General features: G+C 37.7%; 2 protein-coding genes across 2 annotated transcripts; one reads left to right on the top strand and one right to left on the bottom strand.

Annotated features, from left to right (window-relative positions):
• Positions 1 to 434: 434 nt before the first annotated feature.
• hnrnpul1l (heterogeneous nuclear ribonucleoprotein U-like 1 like) lies at positions 435 to 15661 on the bottom strand. The gene is made up of 16 exons (XM_067437757.1): positions 15507 to 15661; positions 14826 to 15080; positions 13064 to 13483; positions 11100 to 11283; positions 10954 to 11027; positions 9706 to 9845; positions 9504 to 9603; positions 9282 to 9394; positions 8897 to 9163; positions 8454 to 8576; positions 7988 to 8116; positions 6524 to 6692; positions 5566 to 5835; positions 3588 to 3769; positions 3297 to 3497; positions 435 to 1439 (listed from the first exon to the last, which is right to left on the bottom strand). Exons 2-16 carry the CDS (start codon positions 15040 to 15042, stop codon positions 1311 to 1313), a joined length of 2718 nt encoding a protein of 905 aa, XP_067293858.1. The 5' UTR covers positions 15043 to 15080; positions 15507 to 15661; the 3' UTR covers positions 435 to 1310.
• Positions 15662 to 16424: 763 nt separating this feature from the next.
• On the top strand, positions 16425 to 21582 carry im:7138535 (uncharacterized protein LOC797998 homolog). Its single transcript, XM_067437758.1, has 8 exons — positions 16425 to 16605; positions 16692 to 16798; positions 17056 to 17178; positions 17270 to 17535; positions 18084 to 18164; positions 18248 to 18364; positions 18451 to 18594; positions 21109 to 21582. The coding sequence occupies exons 1-8, from the start codon at positions 16562 to 16564 to the stop codon at positions 21265 to 21267; spliced, it is 1041 nt and encodes a 346-aa protein (XP_067293859.1). The 5' UTR covers positions 16425 to 16561; the 3' UTR covers positions 21268 to 21582.
• The last annotated feature ends 2013 nt before the right edge of the window (positions 21583 to 23595 follow it).

A 23595-nucleotide genomic window follows, 5' to 3' on the forward strand; every position in this document is an offset into this window, starting at 1 on the left:
CAATATATTTTATTTTCAGCTTCAGAAATGTTTATAAATTGCTATCTTGTTTTTTTTTTTTTTAAAGCAAATTCAAATGCCTGCGTTTTAATAACCATAATGCTCTTTCTATGTATATTTTATATTCATAAAAATAAATTTTCGAATAAACCTATTTTTATAGTATTCCTACAACAGATTTACTTATAATTTTCACTCTTGCTCAACAAAAACCTTTCAGAACGCAGCCTAAAAACGTATTTTATTCAATATGTCGTCTATTAATTTAAGTACATATACATATGATTTGAGTACAATTTGCTGTACTTACATACTTTGTGCTAACAGCTGACGTTTTTGTTAACTTGTTCCACATTTGAAGCTGTGTTTCAGACAGATTGAGGTTTGTTTTAGCTTTCACACATTCCTCTTGTACAAAAATACAGAACACAAGATGGTTCTTCTGATTATATTCTCAAATACAAAATAATGCATTTTGATTTGACACAAAACCATATGCAGATACTGCTTTACAGACAAGACACAAGGTAAAAACATATCCACACAAGGAACTAATTTTGGATCATTACTAATTTGCAACATGGGAATAGATGTGCATCAGACCAGTCATTTTAAAAATGCTATATAAAAAGAAATGATAACCTTCACAGGCTTGAGACATCAGAAAATTGTTATTCAAGATTTAGGTTATTAAAATTTCCAATATGATGTACCTAGACAAAAGTGTTACATGGTCTTACATCAATGTGTACATACAGGCATATGATCATATACAGAACAATACCCATAACCATCAATTGCAAAATGTGGTTCTTTAATCTTACAAGATAAAAAATAAAATAAAATCAGTGGTAAAACTATCGGAACACAGAAACACCCTGCCCCTCTCTTTCTATACATCAGATGCAAATCTAATCGTGCAGAGCTTCCTCGATAAATTTAACCTGCTCTATTTTGAAACATTCAAGCACATCATAGTGTGAGCTTTCTGGAGCGGACTAAACCACACATTACTAAATTCAAAAGTCAAACCTCTCATCTACAAGTACACAGAGAAAAGGAAAAGAAAAAGATCAAGCATGTAAACAAATATTAAGTAGAAGATCTAAAAAGGGATACTTGCCGCCAAAACTCAAAGAGCAATGGAGGGCCACAGAAATGTGGCTACCTTTAAGGTTGGCATAAATAGGGAGAGAATAAACTTTTACAGAGAGCAGGGGTGGGGGAAATGGTAAGACTGGGAAGGATCACAAAAAAGGCATGAGGAATGCTGCTTAGGGAATGGGCCGTCTGAAGCGGCTGCGATGCTACTACTGTGTTCCCTGAGCACCCTGGCTGCCTTGGGCGCCCTGCTGGTAGTTGCCGTAATTGCCGTATTGGTTATAGTACTGGTTCCACTGGCTCTGGTTCTGGTAGTACTGTTGCCACTGCTGAGCGTACTGAGGGAAGTAAAACAAATGTATAAAAATACATGCATCAACAACACAATACCTTTCAGGACCAGAAATCTTTTTATGGCTGCGATTAAAGAGAAATGTGAACATTAATGGAACGTTTCTACTGCGGCGTTACATTTAGATCTGCTCATGTTGCACCAGATTTCTTTTTACATGTTTTTGCCGCACTGAGCAGTATAACTAATTATACTCGTTTCTGTTGAGATATGAAAGCAATGGCTAATCAGAGGTGTTTAGATTAGACACCGCTGGTGGCCGTTTTGATCATTGCACACACACACACACCAACTGAATTCTGCACTCTCGCGGATTCTCTTATCATAAACAACCAAGTGTTGATACGATGAGAGCTTTGTTTAAGAGTAAACAACCTTGATTTATTGTAACAAGTTTAAACTTGTACAAGACTGATTAATGGACCACTTCAGTGATAAGGAATGTACTTTGCTCCAGAGTCCTGCAACGGGACGAATAAAAATGGCTAAAACGGGTGGATTGTGGCATTTATAAAATTCACGGGCGGATAATCAACTCTGTGCAGGCGGGTAGTAGCATGGATGAAAAATATGTGCAATATTTCTGTGGCGAGGTGGACGAGCGAGAGAGCAAGCGAGACCGGGGCGTGATTGTGAATGAGCGTCACCTGCGAGCCACACCGGTCTTGAGTCCTCTGAGGGAGCTCGGAGGCATATAAGGACGAGAGATCACCAGACCTGGATTTGACATTGAGTTGTGTTTACGTTTTATTATGTGTGTGCATGTGGCAGATGTCCGTGAGGGACTACCCACGTTACTTCGTTTTGTTTGGTTAAAGTCTTTTAAATGTTCGCCGGTTCCCGCCTCCTTCTTCCCCCCCTCGAACATTGTAGGCTATTACAATTTCTATGTCCAAATTACCATTACACATACACGCAACAACGATATGCCATTTGACCCATCATTGCGTCACCACCACTGCGACATTGAAACTTTTGTTGATGCCTCTCGTAACCCAGAAGGAGCGAGCGTTGCAGGAGTAGCAATGGACGAAGTAAAAGTAAAGTTGGTGAGTAGAGTATATGAAATTGTTGACTACGAGTCTTTAAAGGCATTTTTGCCTGTTTCATTAGCCCATTCATGACGCTGTTGATGTTGAGAAAGGTTCAAAATAAAAAATAAAGCATTTTAATTTGAAAGATTTTAGCGTGTGTGATTTATCGCAGGCACGGATCGGGTAACGGGCCAAATATTAACGGGTCTGGACGGGTGCGGATTTAATTTTGATATTTTCACGGGTCACGGTCAGATCTGGTGCTAAACCTTGCGGGTACGGGCGGGGGCGGGTCTCCAAAAATGAATAACTGTTTTGTTCTTGCAAGCTACTAAAACAGCCAATAGAAAGTCTTTTTAAATAACGATTTTTTTAATGTGTACGGTTGTTAGATTTAAAAAAAATATGACGTACAATTTCCCAAAATGCAACGATTTTGATAATCATTATTACAATATCAAGAGCAATCACTGGCAATACTGATTTAGGTATACATTTTTTCATTTTATAATTTATATAGACTACTTTATTTAGGCAATTGCGTAAGTACATAAGCAGCATGCAACAGTCTGTGTAAATAAACGTGCCATATCAGATGCAGCTTCTGTTCCATCTTTGCAGTGTAAAGATGGCTTCTGTTGATGTTGATAAAATGTTGTGAGACAACACGTATGCATTTGATAAAGTATTCATAAATATTTGCCCATACAGAGATAAAAATGCCCCTGGAAATTAATTCCAGGGTGCAAAAATGTCCTCTTTAGCCTGACCCTGATGCCTGTTGCGGTTTCTACCACCGATGGTCTCACCTGCTGGTACTGCTGATTGTAGCTCTGCTGCTGCTGTTGCTGCTGCTGCTGCTGCTGGTTGTAGGTCTGTTGTGTGGGCGCTGGAGTTTGACTGTAGCTCTGGCTGTATGCTGGGTACTGACTGTAGTTGCCATAGTTGTACCCTTGGCTGTAGTTGCTCTGGTTGTAGGGCTGGGTGTAGCTTTGATTGTAAGACTGAGGCTACGAAACAAAAAAGAGAATATAATATGCAAGCAATAACTCCTGGATCCCTAAACTGATTCTTGGGTAATGTAAGCCCAGTCCTATTACCTGTGATTGGCTGTAGCCTGCACTTGCTCCAGAGCTACTCTTGTTGTAGGAGCCCTGACGGTTGTGGTTGTAACTGCTTCCAGACTGCTGGTTGCGGTTGTATCCACCACCACGGCCTCCTGAGCCTCCATCCCTGTAGTTTGATCCCCAGCGGTTCTGGTTGTAGCCTCCACGGTTGTATCCTAATTAGCAGAGTGTTTATCAACATCTAGTTCTTGTAGCCAGTATCTAACCAGCAATACAGAACAATAAACAAGGATCAAGAGAAAAGTAAACTGGGGCCTATTGCACAAAACTAGGATAAGGGATTAAGCCAGGATATATTGGTGATCCTGGCTCAATTTATCCGCTAATATACAGTTATCTTTCGTTATCGTTCTTGGTGTGAGTGTGCCTTCAGGGTACGTTTACAAGACAGTGGCGTACTAAATGTTGCACACAGATGACAAGATCAACATGATATCCTGGCTTAATCCCTTATCCTAGTTTTGTGCAATAGGCCCCTAGTCAAAAAACAAAACAAAAACACGCAAAATAAACCCAGACCAGGATATGATCAGGATAACTTGCATCACCCTAAAAGGATAACTTGCACCACCCTATTACTTTATGATTTTGCCTGAATGTTCTCTTAAAGGGATAGTACACCAAAAATGAAAATGTTATGTTTATCTGCTTAGCCCCCAGAGCATCCATGATGTAGGTGTGTTTGTTTCTTCAGTAGAACACAAATGAAGATTTTTAACTCCAACTGTTGCTCGTATAATGCATGTCAATGTGGAATAATTAGAGTTAGATTTTTAAGTTAGCCCTTTAAAGCCTTCGCTAAGAAACAATAGTCCATTACGTTCAAATCCTTATTCATACATGTATTAAAAATCTATAAGAACAAAAAATTACAATGAATATGTAATATTGTGCATATATTAAACAAAATGTTCCTCTTTAGAGTTCATTTTTCTAGCTGACTAGCACAAGTTTATGGACACTGGATATGGTTTTTCTAAGGTAAAGGTGACATTACTGTTTTACTGCCGTCTTTCCACAGATGAAACACTAATTGAGCGATTCCATTGACATGATGTGGATTTCAGTAAGTTGTACTCTCTTTTAACTCACTTTCAGATGCTCATTTAGGTTTATTTCATGCCGTAACTGGTATTTAAGCGGAAGAAAAGATCAGTTCATGTGACTTCCGCGCTGATGCTTCTCTTGGGCTAAGCTGCGCCAGAGCAATCTCGCGCCACAGCACCAAAACTTTACTTTTGTTTTTGAATTTTGTAATAAAATGGATGTAATTTGAAATCTAAAACTTTGTTCCATATCAATACTAGCAAAGCACAAAGATTGTGATTCATTGGATGGGAGGCACGCTACAATGTTCCTTTCATTCATCAACTGAAAACCGGATGACATATCGATTCCTAAATCCCAAGACTCAATTAAAATCTGAAAAACTGATCAAAATCAGTTCGGGAAAAAAAACCCCACTTAACTTAACCAGCGTTAATGTCTTTGAAAGGCAAATGATCACAAAGTCTTTGTTCATTTAATCAAAAATAAAAGCACTAATATTTTATATTGTAATATTTCACAATAACTCTTTTCTAGTTTAAAGTATCATTTATTTCTGTGATGCAAAGCTGAATTTTCAGCATCTTCAGTGTCACATGATCCTTCAGAAATCATTCTAATATGCTGATTTGCTACTCAATAAACATTTCTTATTATCAATGTTGTAAAGAGTTGTGCTGCTTAATATTTGTTTTGAAAACAATGATACATTTTTCAGGATTCTACAGTAAGAACTTTTTCTATTAAAAAAAGCATTTGTTTTTCTATTTAAAACTCCTTTATTTTAAAAAGATATTGTTTGTAACATTCCAGGTATCTTTATTGTTGAATAAAAGTATTATTTTCTTTTGTTTACTAACCCTAAATTTGAAACGCACAGAATTAGCAAATTCAACACGCCTACCTCCTCCTCGGAAGCCTCCACTTCCAGAGCCGCCTCGGTTCTGGTAGCCACCTCTACTACCCTGAGGTCCACTACGATTGTCATAACGCTGGAAGTTGCTACGGCCACGGAAACCACCCTGGCGGTTATCAAATCGCTTCTCCGGGGGAGGGCCTGCTTTACGGCCTTCTTCGTTGTACGTCTTGATGAGGGCGTCGGCTTCTTCCCGCTGAAGCTCTACGAATCGCACCTCATCCAGGAACTCGCCGGCCTCGGGCAGAACATAGTTCGCTGCGGGAGCAGAGGCATGCAATGAGAGACAGAACAGCTGTGCCGGCAAAAGACAATCATAATCAGCACCATAAAATGGTGACAGCAAAAATACAGGGGAGGGGACAGCACAAGGAGACAGAGAGAGAAAGAGAGAGAACTGGATCATGTGGTGATAAAGGTAACATGCTCTAGGACAAATGTTGCCTTAGCTGGGTAAGAAAACCCTTGTCCCAGAGTAGGAATATGAGGACAATGTAGGGGGCCATAGGGAATGAAATTAAACTAAAAACAGTTGCCAGAAAAAGAGGGTTATGAAAGGTGTCCACGCAAAATAACTAGCTATGGGCATCTGTCCAATAAATTATTTTACATTAAATAGTACAGCCAATACAAACTGCTTGGTTGCTGAAGTGAATTGGAGAGCCAGAGCCAATTGCGTTCCTCAATCCTGATTATCTGAGCTGGTTTGCAGTGGTGAGCAATGGCATGAGAGACAATGCAATAAAATGTGGTTAACAGGGCAGGAAGAGATGAAAAAAAGATGAGAGGAGCTCTTTTATCTGGCAAAAAGGTTTAACAGAAGGAGGGACGGGTGGGTTCTTCCAAGTCTTAAAATAAAAATTAAAAAAACAAAACAAAAAAACAGCAAAAGCAGATCTGGTGTGTAGTTTTGAACATTTGTTTTGGTTATCCATGGCATTCCTACCTTTCATTTCTAACACAGCATGATCGGGAACATCCTTCCCTTCCTCATCAGTTCGCTTTAACGTTCGCTCTTTTAAATCCTCATCCGTGGGACAAATTACAATAGCCTTGCGTTGAAAACCTTCAAAAGGACGCATTTTTCGTCTCTGGGCTGATCCATATACATTTGTCTAGCAATGGTGACAAGAAAGAAGTAGAAGCTGTTCATTATTTGCTTTTGTTACGGCTTTGCGTTCCATAGGAGGGGAATTGGATTCCTGCAACGATGAAAGTGAGAGAGTTTTTTTTCATGTCTATAGTTACTGCTCTGGAATGACTAGCGGTTGTCTCTCACAACCCCAACTGACTTACCGTGAACCGGGCCGACACATGAGAGTCTATGAATGACTGACATTGTACAGGGGACCCTTTCTGCTTCCCTCAAGCTAGCCCTTTTAACAGAAGCCGCTCTCTTATGAGAAGCTTGTTACAAACAACTGGTCTATCAGTTTCTCACTATACTCTAAATTATTCTAGTTGCAAGAATTTACATGAAATTAAATTCTTATGAGACAGCTTAATACAGCAGTCTACCGTTTTACCAAACACAGCCATGCTCTTAATGCAACTACATCAATCATTTCTAAACATCAACGACTGAGATTTAGACATTATATACTCGAGGAAATCATCTTACATTTCCGTTATTTACAGGGAATGTAAATTAACCCTCACTTCTAGATTTCAAACACATGCACTGCCTGCCTGGGCCCCCTCACTTACCTTTATATACCCGTTGTTGAAAAGACCAGAATGCCCGACACGGACAAACATCGAGTACAAACCTGTTCATACTCACAGTCTCCTTAAGGACCCATTAGCATGTCCTTTGACCTTACCTACCTTACAACCTCTGCAACTGTTTACCTGCAAACTTCAAGCAGGTTAGTTTTTCCACTTACCTGCCATTCATTTTTAAAAACAACATTCAAGTAAAGTTCCAAGTTTATCTAATGAAAAGTTCTCGTTTTCTTTACAGTTACATAGCAACAGAAGGTGTTTTCTTACTCACCAGGCAGTGACTACTTGTTTTTCAACATCTTACTAATGTCATGGACTACTTGTACAGTGTGGCAAAATCTCTTTACAACAAGGCAATACATAAAGTCAAAAATATTCATTGTGACAACATACTATACTGCATTCTTTCACTGCTCGTTTTTAATGTTTATGCCAAACAAAACAAATCATAATTCAGCAACATGTTCAGGACAAGGAAATAAGGACTGAAAAAAACAAGTCTTCAGGAGCACAATAGGCTAACCAATGCTTTGGACTAAGCTACAGAAAGAGCAGAAGTGCATTAATGAACATGTGCATCAGTGAGCAGCAGTGATGTGGGGTTTTTTTTGGGGAGGAGGGTTGAGGAGGAAGGGGAGAGCTTTAGCTGTGAGGACAGCACAGAGACAGGCAAGTATGACAGTACCTGGTCCAGGATGTAGTTGCGCTTCTTGCGGGCAGCGATCTGGATGAGTCTGTTGAGACACTGCGTAGCCTGCTGAATAAGCACGTCCCAGCGTCCGGCATAGTTGCGCTGCCGACGGAGTCCCATGACCTGAAAATGTCGTAAACGACACAAACTTTATTTTGTGGACTTTGAATTGGAGGAACAACATATTTCCAAAAACGACTTCTTGGTGGATGAACTGAGCAACACGAGCCTAATGGTCCTGCAGAGTTTAGCTCAAATCAGTTAGTCAAAGTATTAAGGATTACTAGAAAATTACAAGCAGGTGTTTGATTATGTTGAAGTTAAAAACACTGAAGGACAATGGGTGTAAATGAGTTTCCCATCCTTTAGATTTAAACAGGCAAAGATTTCCATCTGAATGTGTATGGCTTTACAACGCACAGGTGCTATAATAACAGTGCTTATTATTCAGCAGCCATACCTTCATCTTATCCATGATAGCATTTGTGCCCAGGATGTTGTACTTCTTGTCTGGGTTCTCTGCAGCATATTTTAGGGCCCAGGTAGTTTTTCCACTTCCAGGCAAACCAACCATCATCAAGATCTGAGAAGAAAACATTTTGAGGCAACATTTTACAAAACTTGTATCAACATCTGTTTACAACAACTTCTTCAGTTGTGGCCAAAAGTTTTGGCAGTGACACATTTTGTTTCGCAAAGTTTGCTGTTTTCCAAATTATTGTGCAGAGTGATCAGATGCATTTTAAATAATTGCAAAATCAAAGAAAACATTTTTAAAAAATATAATTCAGCTATTTTGGTCGTGACTCAAAATGACTAACAAAATAGCAAATATAATTGTACTATTCATATCAAGTAATGTTGTCACAAAATTTCTCTAAAATGTTAACAGTCAATTCAAACCTCGCAATCAGTTTTATTGGCAGGTCCCAGTGTCCCTCTGACTCGGTCATCCAGGTTAAGATCCTGAATGAAGGTGAAGCCTTCTGGCTTGGGGAAGAAGGGCTCCTCTCGCTGTCCAAAGTTGAATTCTATGGCACAGTTCTTCACCAATACATGTGGGAAAAGAGCACGTCCGGCCAGATCCTCTCGAGAGACATGGAAACATGGGCCCAGCGACTTGCCATTCTTGGAGAATGCCATCTCTACTTCATCACCGCTTTCAAAGTCCTATGAAAAGCAATCAGAGTGGGGGAAAAGAAAGGAAATAAGGTTAATTCAGTGTCTGAGATCTTTTTAAGATGCATTATGTTTAATGTAATATAGAAAATATGAGAAAAACAATTACAATATAGCAGCCAATGATATCATTTTCACTGAACTTTTCCCCATAGTCTTCAAATTTACAGTTGGAGGACTTCTTGCCAGTTCCTCCATACCCATAAGAGAAGGGCTCTTCGCCTATAATATAAATAAAAAAGTTAATAAATTACTTAAACTACAATTACAATTATCACACTAAAGAAAAAGGCATTAGGTATCAGAACTGCCTTGAAATATGGTCATTTACCGAGTTGAGTGTTGCATGTATCCAAGGACCATCCGATTCTCACCACATGAGGGTCAGGCTCAGAGCTAGGAAGGTGCTTTACTGAGATTTCCTCATTTATCTAAACAAATCAACAGGAAATATTTTTATCTCTACAGATATCCAAGGAAAACAAACATGACACTGGTTTACAAAACTCGTATTAAAATCGCATCTTTGCTACCTTCATTTCAAAGCACACACGTCCTTTGGTAACACCATAAGTGGCTCGAGCACCTGACCACAGGAAGGCAAAACCCTCAATGGTCAGAGGGTAACCGCTGTATCTGTCACGAGCCACTTTGAAATGCAGGTCACAGTTATCTAGAGACAAACAAACCAGAAGCCATTCAGTATAAATACTGGATATGAAACTATCAACCACATTTTAAATAACATATTTTGTGTCCAGGAACCATGTAAATAAGGGACGTTCCGATACCCCGTTTCCCAGAACGAGAATGATACTTTCATTTTTTGGCAGTTGCTGATGATACCAGTATACGTATTTTTATTCCATGTGTAATAAAAAAATTGTTGGGTAGAGAAACCATAAGAAATCAATCATGTTAGTTGGCCAAAGTTGTTTAGTAAATAGATATTTCGGTAACACTTACATGTACTTGCTATACTAATATACTAATAACAGTAAATTATGCATAATTACATGCAAATAACTCTGAAACAAACTCTAATTGTAACCTTAACCCATTAGTGAGTACTTCCTGTTTAAAATTACTCCGTGTATGATTTTACTGGAACAAGGACACATTAAAATAAAGTTTAAATGAAATTTCCTATAGTAATTTTCATGCTTAATTATGTCTGTTAAATGTATTGGTTTATTTTATCATTCTATCATATTTCATCTTTTATTTTATTATCAGAGCGCAGTCACAGCAATCGCATGACGTTTTCCTGGAATAAAACAGGGAACCGCTCATAATACGAGTCACGTAACAGTTGTACTTACATATACTATTATGTTTTAATTCAAATAATGCAGCCATTCAGGCGTAATTATAAATTTCATATTTAAGATTAAATTAATTAGATGCATTTACATCATGAATACAGATTTAATCTTAGATATCTCCATTCTGCACACGTTTCTTTGTGTGGACACAAACACTGTGCACGTTTCATGGTATCGGAGCATTTTAATGAGAATGAATAAATGAGTGCAGTATTGGGCATCCCTAACACCGTGTCTACACCGGACACGAGCGGCATGACAAAAGACAATAGAGCCCATTATAATCAGTGATGTTGTCTACACTGGATGCGGTGAACTGATGCCTTGTCTTATTCATGGACTGCATTTATATAGACAACAGTTGTGTCTGATGTAGACACAATGTAATGAAAATACAGCACTGCAAATAACAGCTACGTCACACACACAAAAAAATATCTTGTTAATTATACTCACAGGTGTCTATAACCACGAGTTTATCATCAATGTCTTCCTCCTCCTCTTCAGCTGGGGGCTGTGGTGATCGTCCCCTACAACAACCAGAAAACTGTGAGACTGAGCAATACAAATAGATTAAATAAATCCAAGGAGGCATAATTTACCTTCTTTCCTCTCGATGCTCATAGTAACCGTATCCTCGACTATCGTCATATGACCTCTTGCGACTGTAAGACGAGTTTCTATCATCCTCTGATTTAGCCTGTGCATCCCAGTCACCACCGGCCTGCTCAGCCTGCTGTGGAGCGTCCTCGTCAGGTTTATACTCAGGCTTCACCTCAAAACTCTCTAAAAGATTGGGATAATACATCATGAGCAACATCAAATGAAAATGGTAAGACCACATTTAACTACTAGCTTTGAATATGAATGGGACAGTTCATGTCAGATTTTGTTGCTGATTTGAAATTATTTAGTTATTTAGTTCTGAGTTTAGCAAGCAGTTTTTGAGACTCCAGGATTCCCCCATTCAAATACATGGGACTTCGTCTTGTATGCACGAAATAGCTGCCAGAAGTGTTGCATATATGCCTGCCAAGTGAATGGATGTGCTTGATAGGGATTTTGATATAGCTAATGATCAAGTGTGTGGACTGTGTGGCTACTTCAAGGAATAGTTCACCCAAAAATTAAAATACTGATAATTTACTCACCCCCAAGGCCATCCAAAATATATGACTTTCTTTCTTCAGCTAAATAAGAAATAAGGTTGAGGAAAACATTCCAGAATTTTTCTCCATCCACATGATCCCAGCCTACATCAAGCATGACCTTCCTAACCTGCATAAGTCACTCGAGAGGTCAAGTGGATTACAATAAAGCTGCCTAAAAATGGATTTTGGACTATGGCGATCCCTGCTGACTTGCATTAGATAGATGAAAAAGTGTGGAATGTTTTCATTAAAACTCTTCATTTCTTTACGGCTAAAGAAAGTCATCTACATCTTGGATGACCTGGGAGTGAGTAAATAATCAGGAAATTACATTTTTGGGCAAACTATTTATTGAATAATGTGCTAAGAAAAAAAATGTTTAGTAATAAATAGGGGTGACCCCGGATAGTCGAAGATTCGATATGCGGAGCCGGATTCCACCACTGATCTCTCAGTCGAATCTTCACGGGTGTTATGAAACGAGGATCATAACATTTTGGCAATATGGGGGGGTGCTCAATATTTTAAAGACATGGCACAGCGCTGAGCTTTGTGTCCGGTGTGCAACCCCTTGAAGGGCGCTGAGCTTCGCACCAGTGTCGCAACTTTAAAATTCGAACACGTTTTCAATGACTGTACGCACACCGGTGGCGGCATTCGGTGCCTGTCCGCGACGACTCAGGAAGTTGTTTAAATCCTGCTGCGCCAGAGCGCCATTTCAAGGTTTTATATTAAATTTATATTATATTTCCCTCAAATCGTCAATGTACATACTGATTTCACCCTTTGCTACAAGATACCCTCATCGTGCAGCTTTTCTGTCAGAAGTCGATTCAAAATTGAGCTTGTGCGTATATAATGTGTGTGTCCCGTGAGAGATACCTTTAGGAACAATCTGCTTAAGAACGTGCATGTTAACGCACTCAAAGTGTTCTTTTCCTCTCTAGGCAGGTATTTTTTTAGGTTTATTTATCAAAATGTTCTTTAATATATTTGTGTAATGTAGCTTTGATCGCGGCTTTAAAATGTTATGAGAAAACGTTTTACAAATGTTTATCCACCATATTACTTACCTTTTATTTAAACTTAAATTAAAAAAAAAAAAAAACATTGTCAGTTCGTCTATGAGTTGGCAAGCAGTTTTGGTCGCTTTATTAAAAGTTGTCCCCGTGTGCAGTGTGTAAAGGAAAATAAAAATAGTTTTACCGTCCTGCTGACTAGTGTTCTGCCCCTCCCAACCCATTCACACACACACAGATGATTCGACTATCAGTCGACCATAGAGATTCGACAATTCTGATTTGAATGTGTAAATCCTTAGTCAGGGACACCCCTAGTAATAAAACACTATGCTAATGTAGTCCAACTATTAGAGAAAATCACCCCTTGTGGTTTAAACACCTGACAAGGCTTACCAGACTCTTCCTGCTGGTTGCGTTGACCCGAGTCTCCCTCTGGGATCTGCCGTGATGCTGGCTCATCTGACTTCTGCTCCACCTGTGGCTCTGCTTGTGAAGGAGTCTCCTCATCCTCCTGCTTCATCTCATCCTGCTTCTTAAAGTGCTTCCCGGCCACTTCCTCACGGTACGGCTGCTTGGCCTCTGATGATTCATCCTGGTCATAGGAGTACTGCTCTGTCATTTGTTCCGGCATCGCATCCGATGAATAATCGCTCGTTCCAAAAGCAGGTATGGGAGTCTCGGTGCTGTCCTCGTTGCCTTCGTTACTCCCATTTCCCTGATCGTCAAATCCACCCTGGTAGAGGTCTGTGCTGTTGCCATCATCAAACTGTGCCTTGGATTCTTCTCCAAAATCTTTCTCTCTGTCTGCAATTTCTGTGGAGAAATTAAGCAGAATTAAAATGATGTTGCATCAATGTTAAATCATTTACATGACTTCAAGTCATACACTATTACTCAAGGAATTGTTTAAATTACTTTAAAAAGAATGTATTCACAAATAGAAATAAATAAAACATTCAGCTTAACTATATTAGGGATGCTCATAACTGGTTAATCCTTAACCTACAGTAAGAATTTTGATAGTTCAGCACTATCGATTAAATCATGGTTTAAAATGCATTTTATCATTACATTCAGAAATAAATGTAAAATACCGGTAAATAAAGCAAAATGTTTACAAATATTATAAACACTATAAAAATAGGCCATTTTAGTGCCCCTCCCTCCACAAAAAAAATAGTTTAATTTGATGGTATTCAGAACAGAACAAGAATGAAAACTGAAAGTAGCTAGATAAACTTTAAGCAAACTGAAACAGAAACCAAAGTTAGGAAACGCAGCATAGAAACGTAGTAAACGTAGAAAAGTAGGGTTAGGGCTACTTGTTCATTCATTTTGTTAATCTATTAACTATTTAAAGAACATATTTTGCACATTTATTCGTGATATAATTTTATTCTGTTTTTGATGTGTGAATCCATGTTTTGTTGTTTATGCAGCAATTTGTGCATGTAAAAAAAAAGAATGGGTCACTTAAGAAATGTATAACATTACATTTGTAATAATGTACTTTCAAAAAATGCATTTGATTTTTTTTTTTACTAAAAGCTTTTTCCAGGCTAGGAAAGTCAAAGCTGTAATTTTGTTTGTTGTTAATGGCTTCAACAACGAATTTCCATCACTTTTGTAGTCATTCAGAAATATTCAATTGGGACTTTAATTATTATTATTTTCTATTTTACGACAATGTATTCACAAAAAACAACAATGATTGCCCTTATTTTAAGGTGTTCTTATTACAGTGTAATTACACAAACTACCAAGTAATGTAAATTAAAAACAAGTAGCACTACGTTTAGTGTTAATCCTAAATATATATATTAACAATATACATATAAAATAGAAATGTTTAAAACATATCAATGGCGTTTTAAAGGTTCTTACTGAAAGAATTGAATCATAAATTAAGTTTTCCACAAATAGAAACACTGCCCCTAAATTTAAAAATCCGCCAGTGCTTGTTTTATTTCACAGAAGGATGTCCTCCAGCAAAAGCTAAACCCCCAATTGTAGTAATACACGTTGCCAGGCGCTCCTTATAAATAATAATCTCTCCTAATCTCTGTGAAGCGCATCTCCATTTGCAACAGCAGCCTGGATTACTGCCTCAGAACACAGCCAGGTCAAACATACACGTAAAAACATGCATTATTACCGTCCTCCTGGTCGTCATTCCCCTCTCCAGAATCCCCGCCAGCCTCATAGTCCTGGTCCTGCTCGCCCGATGGTGCATCGCCCGCCGCCTCGGCCTCCAGTGCCGCCTGCAATCGGTCCGCCAGGTCCGCCTTCAGCCCGCGAGTGTCCAGGCCTCGTCGCTGGAGCTCTTCTTTCAGCTCATTGACTTTGAGCTTTTTCACATTAAGCCCACTCATTGTTCATGCACCCCTGCAGTTTATTCCAAACTGTGCGCCTGTACATCAGAGTAAACAAACGCGAGTCATTGATTGGTTACTGTACGCGCTCAGCGGATCTTCACAATCGCTAAAATATTAGCCCGCGAGCTAACTGGCTAACAGAGGCTATAAAGGTCTTTGTAGCTTAAATATAATTTCACTGACTTGTAATAAGCATTTAGGCATTAGTGCATTAAATACAACAACATGCACGGACCAAATCCATTCGTTTAAGTGTCAAAACAATGTAGTGGCATGGTTAATCGTAGCCTGTGACTCAATGCACGCTTAGCATACGTGATAACTCGCGAACTATGGAGTCAAGTAATGTGCGCGCGAACGCACCCGCGTCACATGCATCCTCTAAAATCACAAAATCCCGATTTTAAGTCACTTACAAAACATAAATACTTCCCAGTGTTTGCAGAAAACAAAATATTTACCTTTATCTGTCAGTTCCCTCTCAAGCAAATTGTCGTTACGGTTGTATCAAAAATGGAGGGTGACCGTGGTAGCCCACTTCCTCCGTCTCGCGAGGGTCTGAGCGGTCTCGGTCCCTGAAGCTGATTGGCTAAAGCTGCTGTCTGTCTAAAGCCCGCTGTAGCAAATCACAGAGCCGTTGAAAAAAACAATTTCTAAAACAGCTCTGGCCAATCGTAATCATCATACGCAGTCCCTAGTTTCCTCGCCGTGAACTTATCGCAACTTCCGTTTTATTTATTTTTCATATAAAAACAATGTTAGTGTGTCAGATACACTGATCTATTCTCTTCACTCACTGATCCATTCCCTTCTTGATCTATTCACTGATCTATTAATCTTTTGGGACTAGTATTTTTATTTTGACACTTTTTTGTCAGTGAACGAAATGTATAGATAAAATGTTAAAATTAAATAAAATTGAATTAAATACATTTGTTATTTTGATTTTGTCCCAGTTAAAATAACTGGGATAAGTGCCAAACATAAGCGCTCTCAAAAGTTTCAGGGGTTTACAAAAATAAAATAAAAAAAATGTCGACATATATATATATATATATATATATATATATTATATATATATATATATATATATATATATATATATATATATATATATATATATATATATATATATATTATTTATTACGAAAAAGAGACTTTTCTACTCGTATTTGTTTTTATATATTTACTTTATTTTTTAATTTGTACATTTTTATTTATTTGCGAGTTTTAAAAAAAGAGCGATAGATGAGTGAGTCTGTTTGTTAGGTGTCTAAATCACACTCTTTGTTTTGTTTCTTATCGTATTGATACATTTAGAACCAAAGGAATCTGTCCACCTATTGATTAGGACCTATTTTTTACGGGGGTAATGATTAGGACGATTGAACTGTGGAGCGCATCAATTTCGATCGATTATTTTAGTCTTGCAATAGGTTATCTATCTGCGTAGCCTGATTTCTACTGCATTTTACAACCAACAGGCGTGAATGCAGAATAAGGAAGTACAGTTGCTATGGAGAGAGATACTGGCGCAATCGCTTTAATTAAAGCTCTGGGGTGAGTAACGCTAAAATAAACAGCGATATAAAAACGATGTATTGTTCTTGTCAAGTAACAATCACAGCTGTATTAATATTACATAGGTATAACAGCAGAGAGTGCCTGAAGAAATGTAAATGTGACGAATTGCCTTGCCCTTTGCTCACCTGGTTGGTCTCAGAGTTAAGAAAAAGTGTTCCTGATGTGCCAGGTAACCAAACCAAGTCCTGTTCTGTATATCCTATTCCACCTTTTGATGTCGTTTTTAAGTCGATTGTTTTCCATGGATCATATTTAAATTAATAGACCTGCACTTTTAAATCTAATAATAATGTTTAGCTTTAATTCTAGCTGGGATTAACAATTAAAACGACTTTTCCTGCCTTTAAAACAACATCTTGCACAACGTTGTTTAACCATCCATTTTTTTCTGCTGGTATTATGCATAAAATGTAACTGTGCTTTAAGCACGGAGAGTTGGTGGTGCAGTTCTGTTCGGGGAGTTGAGGGAGGTGCTGAAGGAGATGTCCTGTCCTCAAAATGCACTTGTATCCGAGCACCTTAGCCCACTTCTGTTGTTCAGAGTGACCGGTAAGGTAGGGAGGTGATAGATGTTCTCAGTTTGTGCATTTTTTTGGATTTTCTGTGAGGAGCTACTGTGTAATTATTTTCCAATTCACAGAGTATTTGGTGTCCGAGCTGATGGCAGTGCGTATGCTGACGTACAGAGAGAGTCACCCAGAAGATGCAGATCACACCGGTGAGACAAATGGCAAAGAGCAAAGAAAACGGAACAGTCTTACTACTGGCGGCGAAGATGAGCGTCAGGAAATCAGTCAAGTGGAAGAGGATAAAACTAACTGGAAAGAAGTAAATAAGCATCTGGCAGAGCTGTTCCAGACTCTTGGCTTAGAAAAAGACTCTCAGATGAGCAAAGCTTGTGCAGAGGTAGGAAACAGATCACCAGTGAATGTCTAGTAATTAGTACATACAAAAATATGTAGGTTTCAAAATGGGGCGTTTTGTCAGCTGTACTGTAGAAGAACCTTTTTAAAGGGTAAGTTCACCCAACAGAGAAAATTCTGGCATTAATTACTCACCCTCATCATGCGTTCAAAACCCATAAGACTTTCGTTCATCTTCGAAACACAAATTAAAGTCTTTTTGATAAAATCTGAGCACTTTCTGTGCCTCCATTGACAGCTACACAACTACCACTTTGACGCTTCATAATGTTGATAAAGAGATCGTAAAACGAATCCATGTGAATTGAGCGGTTGTGGTAAGCTCAGTGATGTTTGCTTGACGTGTGAGAACCAATGAGGTTCATTTATGCGTGTCAAGCAGTTTCGGTTGAGAAAAAAATAGAGACTTGATTTCATCCATCAGGAATTTATTGGGTGGTTGTGGTTTGCTATTGCTGTGATGTTGTGAGTGACAGGAATAGAAGTAATAGAGTAGTAGAAAATAAATAAATTCATAAATCTTTCATTCAGGTGGAGTCACGGCTGACATCACTTCCAGAAGGTGAATTTCCAGAAGCGTTACTGAATGCAAAACTGAACTCTGAGCAATGGGTATGTATTACAAAGGTTACATTTAACAATTCCAGAACTCCATTCCAGAACAAATATTTTCACAATATTTTTTTCACTCTTAGAAAAAGATTAGTGACATCAACAGAGCTCTCTGTAAGGATTATGAGTGTCGGCGCCAAATGATGATCAAGCGTTTTTATGTCACGCTACAATCCTTTGCTTGGGGAGAAAGGGCAATGGTACTAAGATATCTTTTTTGCAAACCTTCAAGCATGTGTAATAATATTTGTTTCATTAAGCAAATTCTTAATTTTTTCCCCCCAAGGAGCGCAGTGCTGTGCTTTCTTCCATGCCACCCTTTTCACCTTCTCCTGAGTCCTCCATCTCCATTGCTATGCTGTTGGCGACCAGAGAGGACGAGTCTCGCATTAGGCCAGTTAAAGCAGGGCCTTCAACAGCTGTTCACAAGGTGCCCTTCACCAAAGTTTTGCTTCTAATAGTAGCAATAATTCACTTTTTTCCATCATTGAGGAAAATTATATAAAAGGGGATAGTTCACTTTCAATCAGGAGGACTATTGTTGGTGTTAAGGCCCATTCACACCAAGGACAGTAACTATAATGATAGCGATAGTTCTAAAAAATAATTCTCAATATTAAAGAATAGCAGAGTTCACACCACAGCTAACAATAACAATATAGAGCAACGACATCATTGTGATCTCTTTCAGAATTTTTTTTCCCCCAGACTATGGAACAATAAAACACTGTCAGCCAATCAGAATCCATTCTAATTTAAGGACTTGCATGACAGATGACATTGCAGAAAAATTAATAACTGAGTTCCAGAAAAATACACCACTGTTTGACTATTTAAACCCTCTTTTCAAATAAATGGATATAAAACAATTGTTCATAAAATTACCACGGATGTCCAGCGCTCGTTTCGACAACATTGTCTTGATTTCTTTGAAGTTGCAGAGATTTGGGCGGTGTCACTCCTTCGAGTGGACTATATTAGTGGAGTAATGAAGGAAATAGTGAATGAGGGTATAGGAGGCAATTTCAAACACAGAATAGGTGTTGGTTTTTATTCTACTATATGGACTATGTCAGCTAAATTCACTGTTATCAGATCAATTACACTGGCTGGATTTGCTTGAAACATAGCGTGCTGAGCATCTGCTGGTTAAAGCTTTTCTAAATGCAACAAGAACAACAAAAACATGTTCAATGAAGTGGTACACACATTGAAACCAAGCTTAACATAAACAGACCATCTGTTGAGGTAGATGCTAATACAGTTAGTTATCAGTTTAGTTATCGTTCTTGGTGTAAATGGGCCTTTACAGGGCTTGAATTTCGGTGTGGGATTGTGCATATTGCGCATAATTGTTCTTATTCCCACATATTTTTTGCTCACACCCAAAGTGCATAATCCACCTCTCAGTACAAATTTTTTGCTGAGTAATTTTTTGCTGCTTATTATTGACCTGAAACGGTTAAATACACACAAAATAATGTCAAAATGCTGGTCTTGGGGAGTGTTCACATAAATACAGTCAGTTATGTTAAGTAAACGTAAATATTTGAGGAAGAAAACGCACGTGTAACAGTATAATGGATCAATGCGTCAGGTCTTAAAGTGAGAATACATGCTGCCAAATTTTTAAATATATGGCAGTTTTCCCCATGGTATTGATGTCAAAATTATTGCCAGTGAAAAACGAGTGGCTAGAAACTTTGGAAAACCACTTGTGGCTGGTGAGCAGAAAAGTTAATGTCAACCCCTGTAGTAATAACCCTCTGTCAATCCGACTGTCCGTGGGCGGGGATAGTAAAATGTGAAAGTACAATCTGTAGTTTTCACAAAAGCCCTGGATCTCTCAATTATGCATTTTGCGTCATCCATCATACTTTTGCTGACAAATAAACATGAATTTCTCTGTCCAGGGGCCTATACCATGAAGCCGGTTCAGCTGGCTAGCCAGATATGTTTAAGCTTAGTTTGTGCCAATCCTGGGTTTTAGGTACCATTAAAGTGATTTGGCTTTTAGCTGTGTTCATCGCCATAGTAACTTACGCTCCACGACTAACCTGCTCCAGGGCAGGTTATGTCCTGGATAAGAGATCTCAAACTGAAATTGGACCAATCAGCTGTGAGTAAAGTTACACACCTCTGATGCCGTAAAGTCACTCCCCTGTTTCTGCTCCAAATTAAAGGTCACTACATAGCAAATCGTTTTTAAAGACTAAAACGTCTGGCTTTTAACAATACAATATTAATTTTGAATGATTTAGATATAATCTATGTAATTATTATACCCTTAATCAATCACACATTTATCATTTTAGTAAATTAATAATTAATAGGCACTTTGTTAAAATTAATATTAATAGCCTATATAGTCATACAAATAAGCTTTAAAATCAATAAACAAAGCTATTAAAAAAAATCTATTAAGAAGCTGACAGAGCTTAAACGTTCAATTCTTTCTCTATAACTATCTTCATAACTTTTACTTGCATTGACGTATATTTTTTCTTTTAGTTGTCCTCTTTCATAAATAGCTATTTTCTTGCTGTGTAAATTTGTTTAAATTCTTAATATATTTCAATCATGTAATATTCTGCAGAAGAGCGAAATTAATCTTGCTGCTTCTCTCGTGAGAAGTGAATCTCAGTGATCCGCAGCGTGTGATTGGCTATTCACTGCTGATGTCACCTGAACTCAGGATTAAAGCCTGAGTTGACAGAAAGCTGATGATCAGTATCATGGGACCAACAAAGCCTGAATAGATTGGTTTGGTTTTGTTAACTCAAAACTAATCCTGTAACCCTGAGTTTGTTAATTTACAATCATGGTACAGCCCCCTGGTCACACGGAGAAAGAGTAAACATTGTTAATTTACATATAATTCCGACATTGTACAATACAAACTTTTACTTTAAGAACAAATTATGCAAAATATTTGTTTCTGCAGGTACAAATGGGCAGCGTCCCAGACAGAGGGGGACGTCCAGGAGAGATTGAGCCACCGATGCCCAGCTTCACTGGCCGCAGTGAGGGGGGAGGTGGGGGTCAGTATAGAAAGAGAAGGCGAGAATATTCAGGAAAGAAGAAGAAAAATAAAGAAAACTAGAGGTGTTTTTGTAGTGCTAGTTTTGTAACTAACACAAAACAAAGAGCTTATGTTTACTTATGTTATGTCATGTTACATAAGCTTATGAAAAATATTTCTCAGTAACATGAATGATCATGGACTATGCTAATAGATTAAAAATGAATTCTTATTTAATGTTTCAAATCACTATTTGCACTATTTAATTTGATGAACAAAAATATTCCAAGTTAATTTCAATGAAAATGTACAAATATGAATGGATGCAAGCTGTATTTTATTTTCTCAACTAAGATCTATGATATTATTAAAGGCATTTATGTTTCCTTTAAAACATCATTCTCTATTTTAACTCTTTTCTCCTTATTACATTAACCCTAATAAAATATGCAGTATTAGTTTGGCATGCTATTGTTTTTGTGCATGTTTCAGTAGTTGTTGACGTGACATCTATGGCAAGCTGTTTTTAACTTTTTTTCATTCCCAGGATATTAATTCTTGATATAAATTCATTCTTCAGTAGTTAAAATGCTAATTCTTGATATCAGGAATTAGATTTCTACTAGTAAGAAACTATTAGAGCTCTCACTTATGCGTTAATTACATAAATTCTGGATTATTGCAATGCTCTGTTTCTTGGTCTTCCTAAAAAAACTTATTGTAAGATACTTATTGTATTGTTCTCACCTCCACCAGGCACTCTGCTCACATAACTCCTCTACTGTATGATCTTCACTGGCTACCTGTGGCATCACATATTCATATTACTTCTAACATTTAAGGCATTAAATGGTCTTGCACCTCCATATGTCTGATCTACTCTTCTCCTGCTCTCCTGCCCGGTCCCTCAGATCATCATGAGCTTGGTTTTTTGTCCATTCCTCGTTATTGGTTGTCCACTGAAGGTGGTAGGTCAGTGTTAATGCTCCTAAATTATGGAATTTGCTTCCCCTTCCACTTCGTAATATATCATCTTTGTCTACCTTCATGATTAAATACCTATATATAATATGTATTTTGAATAATAAGGCTATATAATCCCTGTGATTGTATTGTGTATGTGGTTGTGCAAATGTATAGCACTATGTAAAGCGACCTTTTCATGAGCTATGAAAAGGTGCTATATATAAATAAAACTTCTTCTAGGAACAATGGCAATTTCTTATATCAAGAATTACATTTCAACTAGTTAAAACTCAAATTAAATCTGTAATTGTATTTTCATAAATTAAATGTCACCATATAGGTTCCCATTCAAATTCAGTTGTTGATATCAAGAAATAAGTTTTTATATCAATATTTACATGGTTACTAGTGCTAAAAGTATGGCAAGCCGTTTTGACTTTTATTAATTTACAGGATTTGAATTCTTGATATCAACAATTCAATTTCAACTAATAAAAACTAATTCTTGATATCAGTAATTTTATTTTCACTAGTGAAATGTCACCATAGATATTTTGATATCAACAGATATCAACAATTGAATTTGAATGGCAGCCTATGATGACATTTAACTAGTGTAAATACAATTACTGATATCAAGAATTAGTAGCCTGATAAGCCAGACCCACATAAGGATGTTTGGTCTGGGAACACACCATTGGCAGGGCTCAATCCGAGGGGCGGGATAAACAGTTGTCTTTCAAACTCCCTCTGCACGCAATAGGATAGCGCTACAACCAACCAGAGTAACAAAGAAGGTGAAGCGGAGCTAGCTGATAGATTAAAAGTTTGCCGTATCCAGTCGGCAAAACTCAGAACACATCTTCTTTTTTAAGAATTTTTTTTCTCAACAAAAAGCTTAACTTCAAGTCTTCCAGAGTCGCGGCCAAAGCCGATTAGAAAGGCCGCTGTTCTCCAGCTTTTTTTTTTTTTTCAAGTTGAGCGCGGATTTAGGGAACTGTCGCAAATCGGCCATCGTTATGTTAAGCCTGCCCACCAGCTCTACATGATGTGATTGGCCTGACTAGAGTTTGGTTTTTCAAGCTCGCAAGCCAATGGAGAGTTGCTAGATGACCCTGGCAGCAAATAACAAGAATGTATACTGAGTATGAATAAAAGTGAAAATGGCTTGCCATACTAAATGTTTGTTTTTGATAACAATTGCTACTAGTTTTTTTTTTTTTTTTTTTTTTTTTTTTTTTTGCTACTAGTATCAATATTCATTTTTGGTATAAATAATTTGATTGTCACTTGGGTCAATTATGAATGTGATTGTTAGTAAGAAAGACATTTTAGATACCTGAAATTGCTCTCCTAATGATTGATATCAGAAATACATTTTCAAAAATATTATTTTTTACTAGTAAAGTATTAATATAAAAATTATGAATCTTAGTAGTAATA

The sequence above is a fragment of the Pseudorasbora parva genome, chromosome 3 (genome assembly GCF_024679245.1).
Source record: "Pseudorasbora parva isolate DD20220531a chromosome 3, ASM2467924v1, whole genome shotgun sequence".
Lineage (NCBI taxonomy): Eukaryota > Metazoa > Chordata > Actinopteri > Cypriniformes > Gobionidae > Pseudorasbora > Pseudorasbora parva.

Coding starts and splice junctions, on each gene's coding strand:
- hnrnpul1l (XM_067437757.1), bottom strand. CDS start 15,042: ATGAGTGGGCTTAATGTGAAAAAGCTCAAAGTCAATGAGCTGAAAGAA. Junction 9,846..10,953: donor ACTCGTGGTTATAGACACCT/GTGAGTATAATT, acceptor GTTTGTCTCTAG/ATAACTGTGACCTGCATTTC. Junction 3,770..5,565: donor TGGAGGCTTCCGAGGAGGAG/GTAGGCGTGTTG, acceptor TCTGCTAATTAG/GATACAACCGTGGAGGCTAC.
- im:7138535 (XM_067437758.1), top strand. CDS start 16,562: ATGGAGAGAGATACTGGCGCAATCGCTTTAATTAAAGCTCTGGG. Junction 18,365..18,450: donor CTTGGGGAGAAAGGGCAATG/GTACTAAGATAT, acceptor TTTCCCCCCAAG/GAGCGCAGTGCTGTGCTTTC. Junction 18,595..21,108: donor CTTCAACAGCTGTTCACAAG/GTGCCCTTCACC, acceptor TTGTTTCTGCAG/GTACAAATGGGCAGCGTCCC.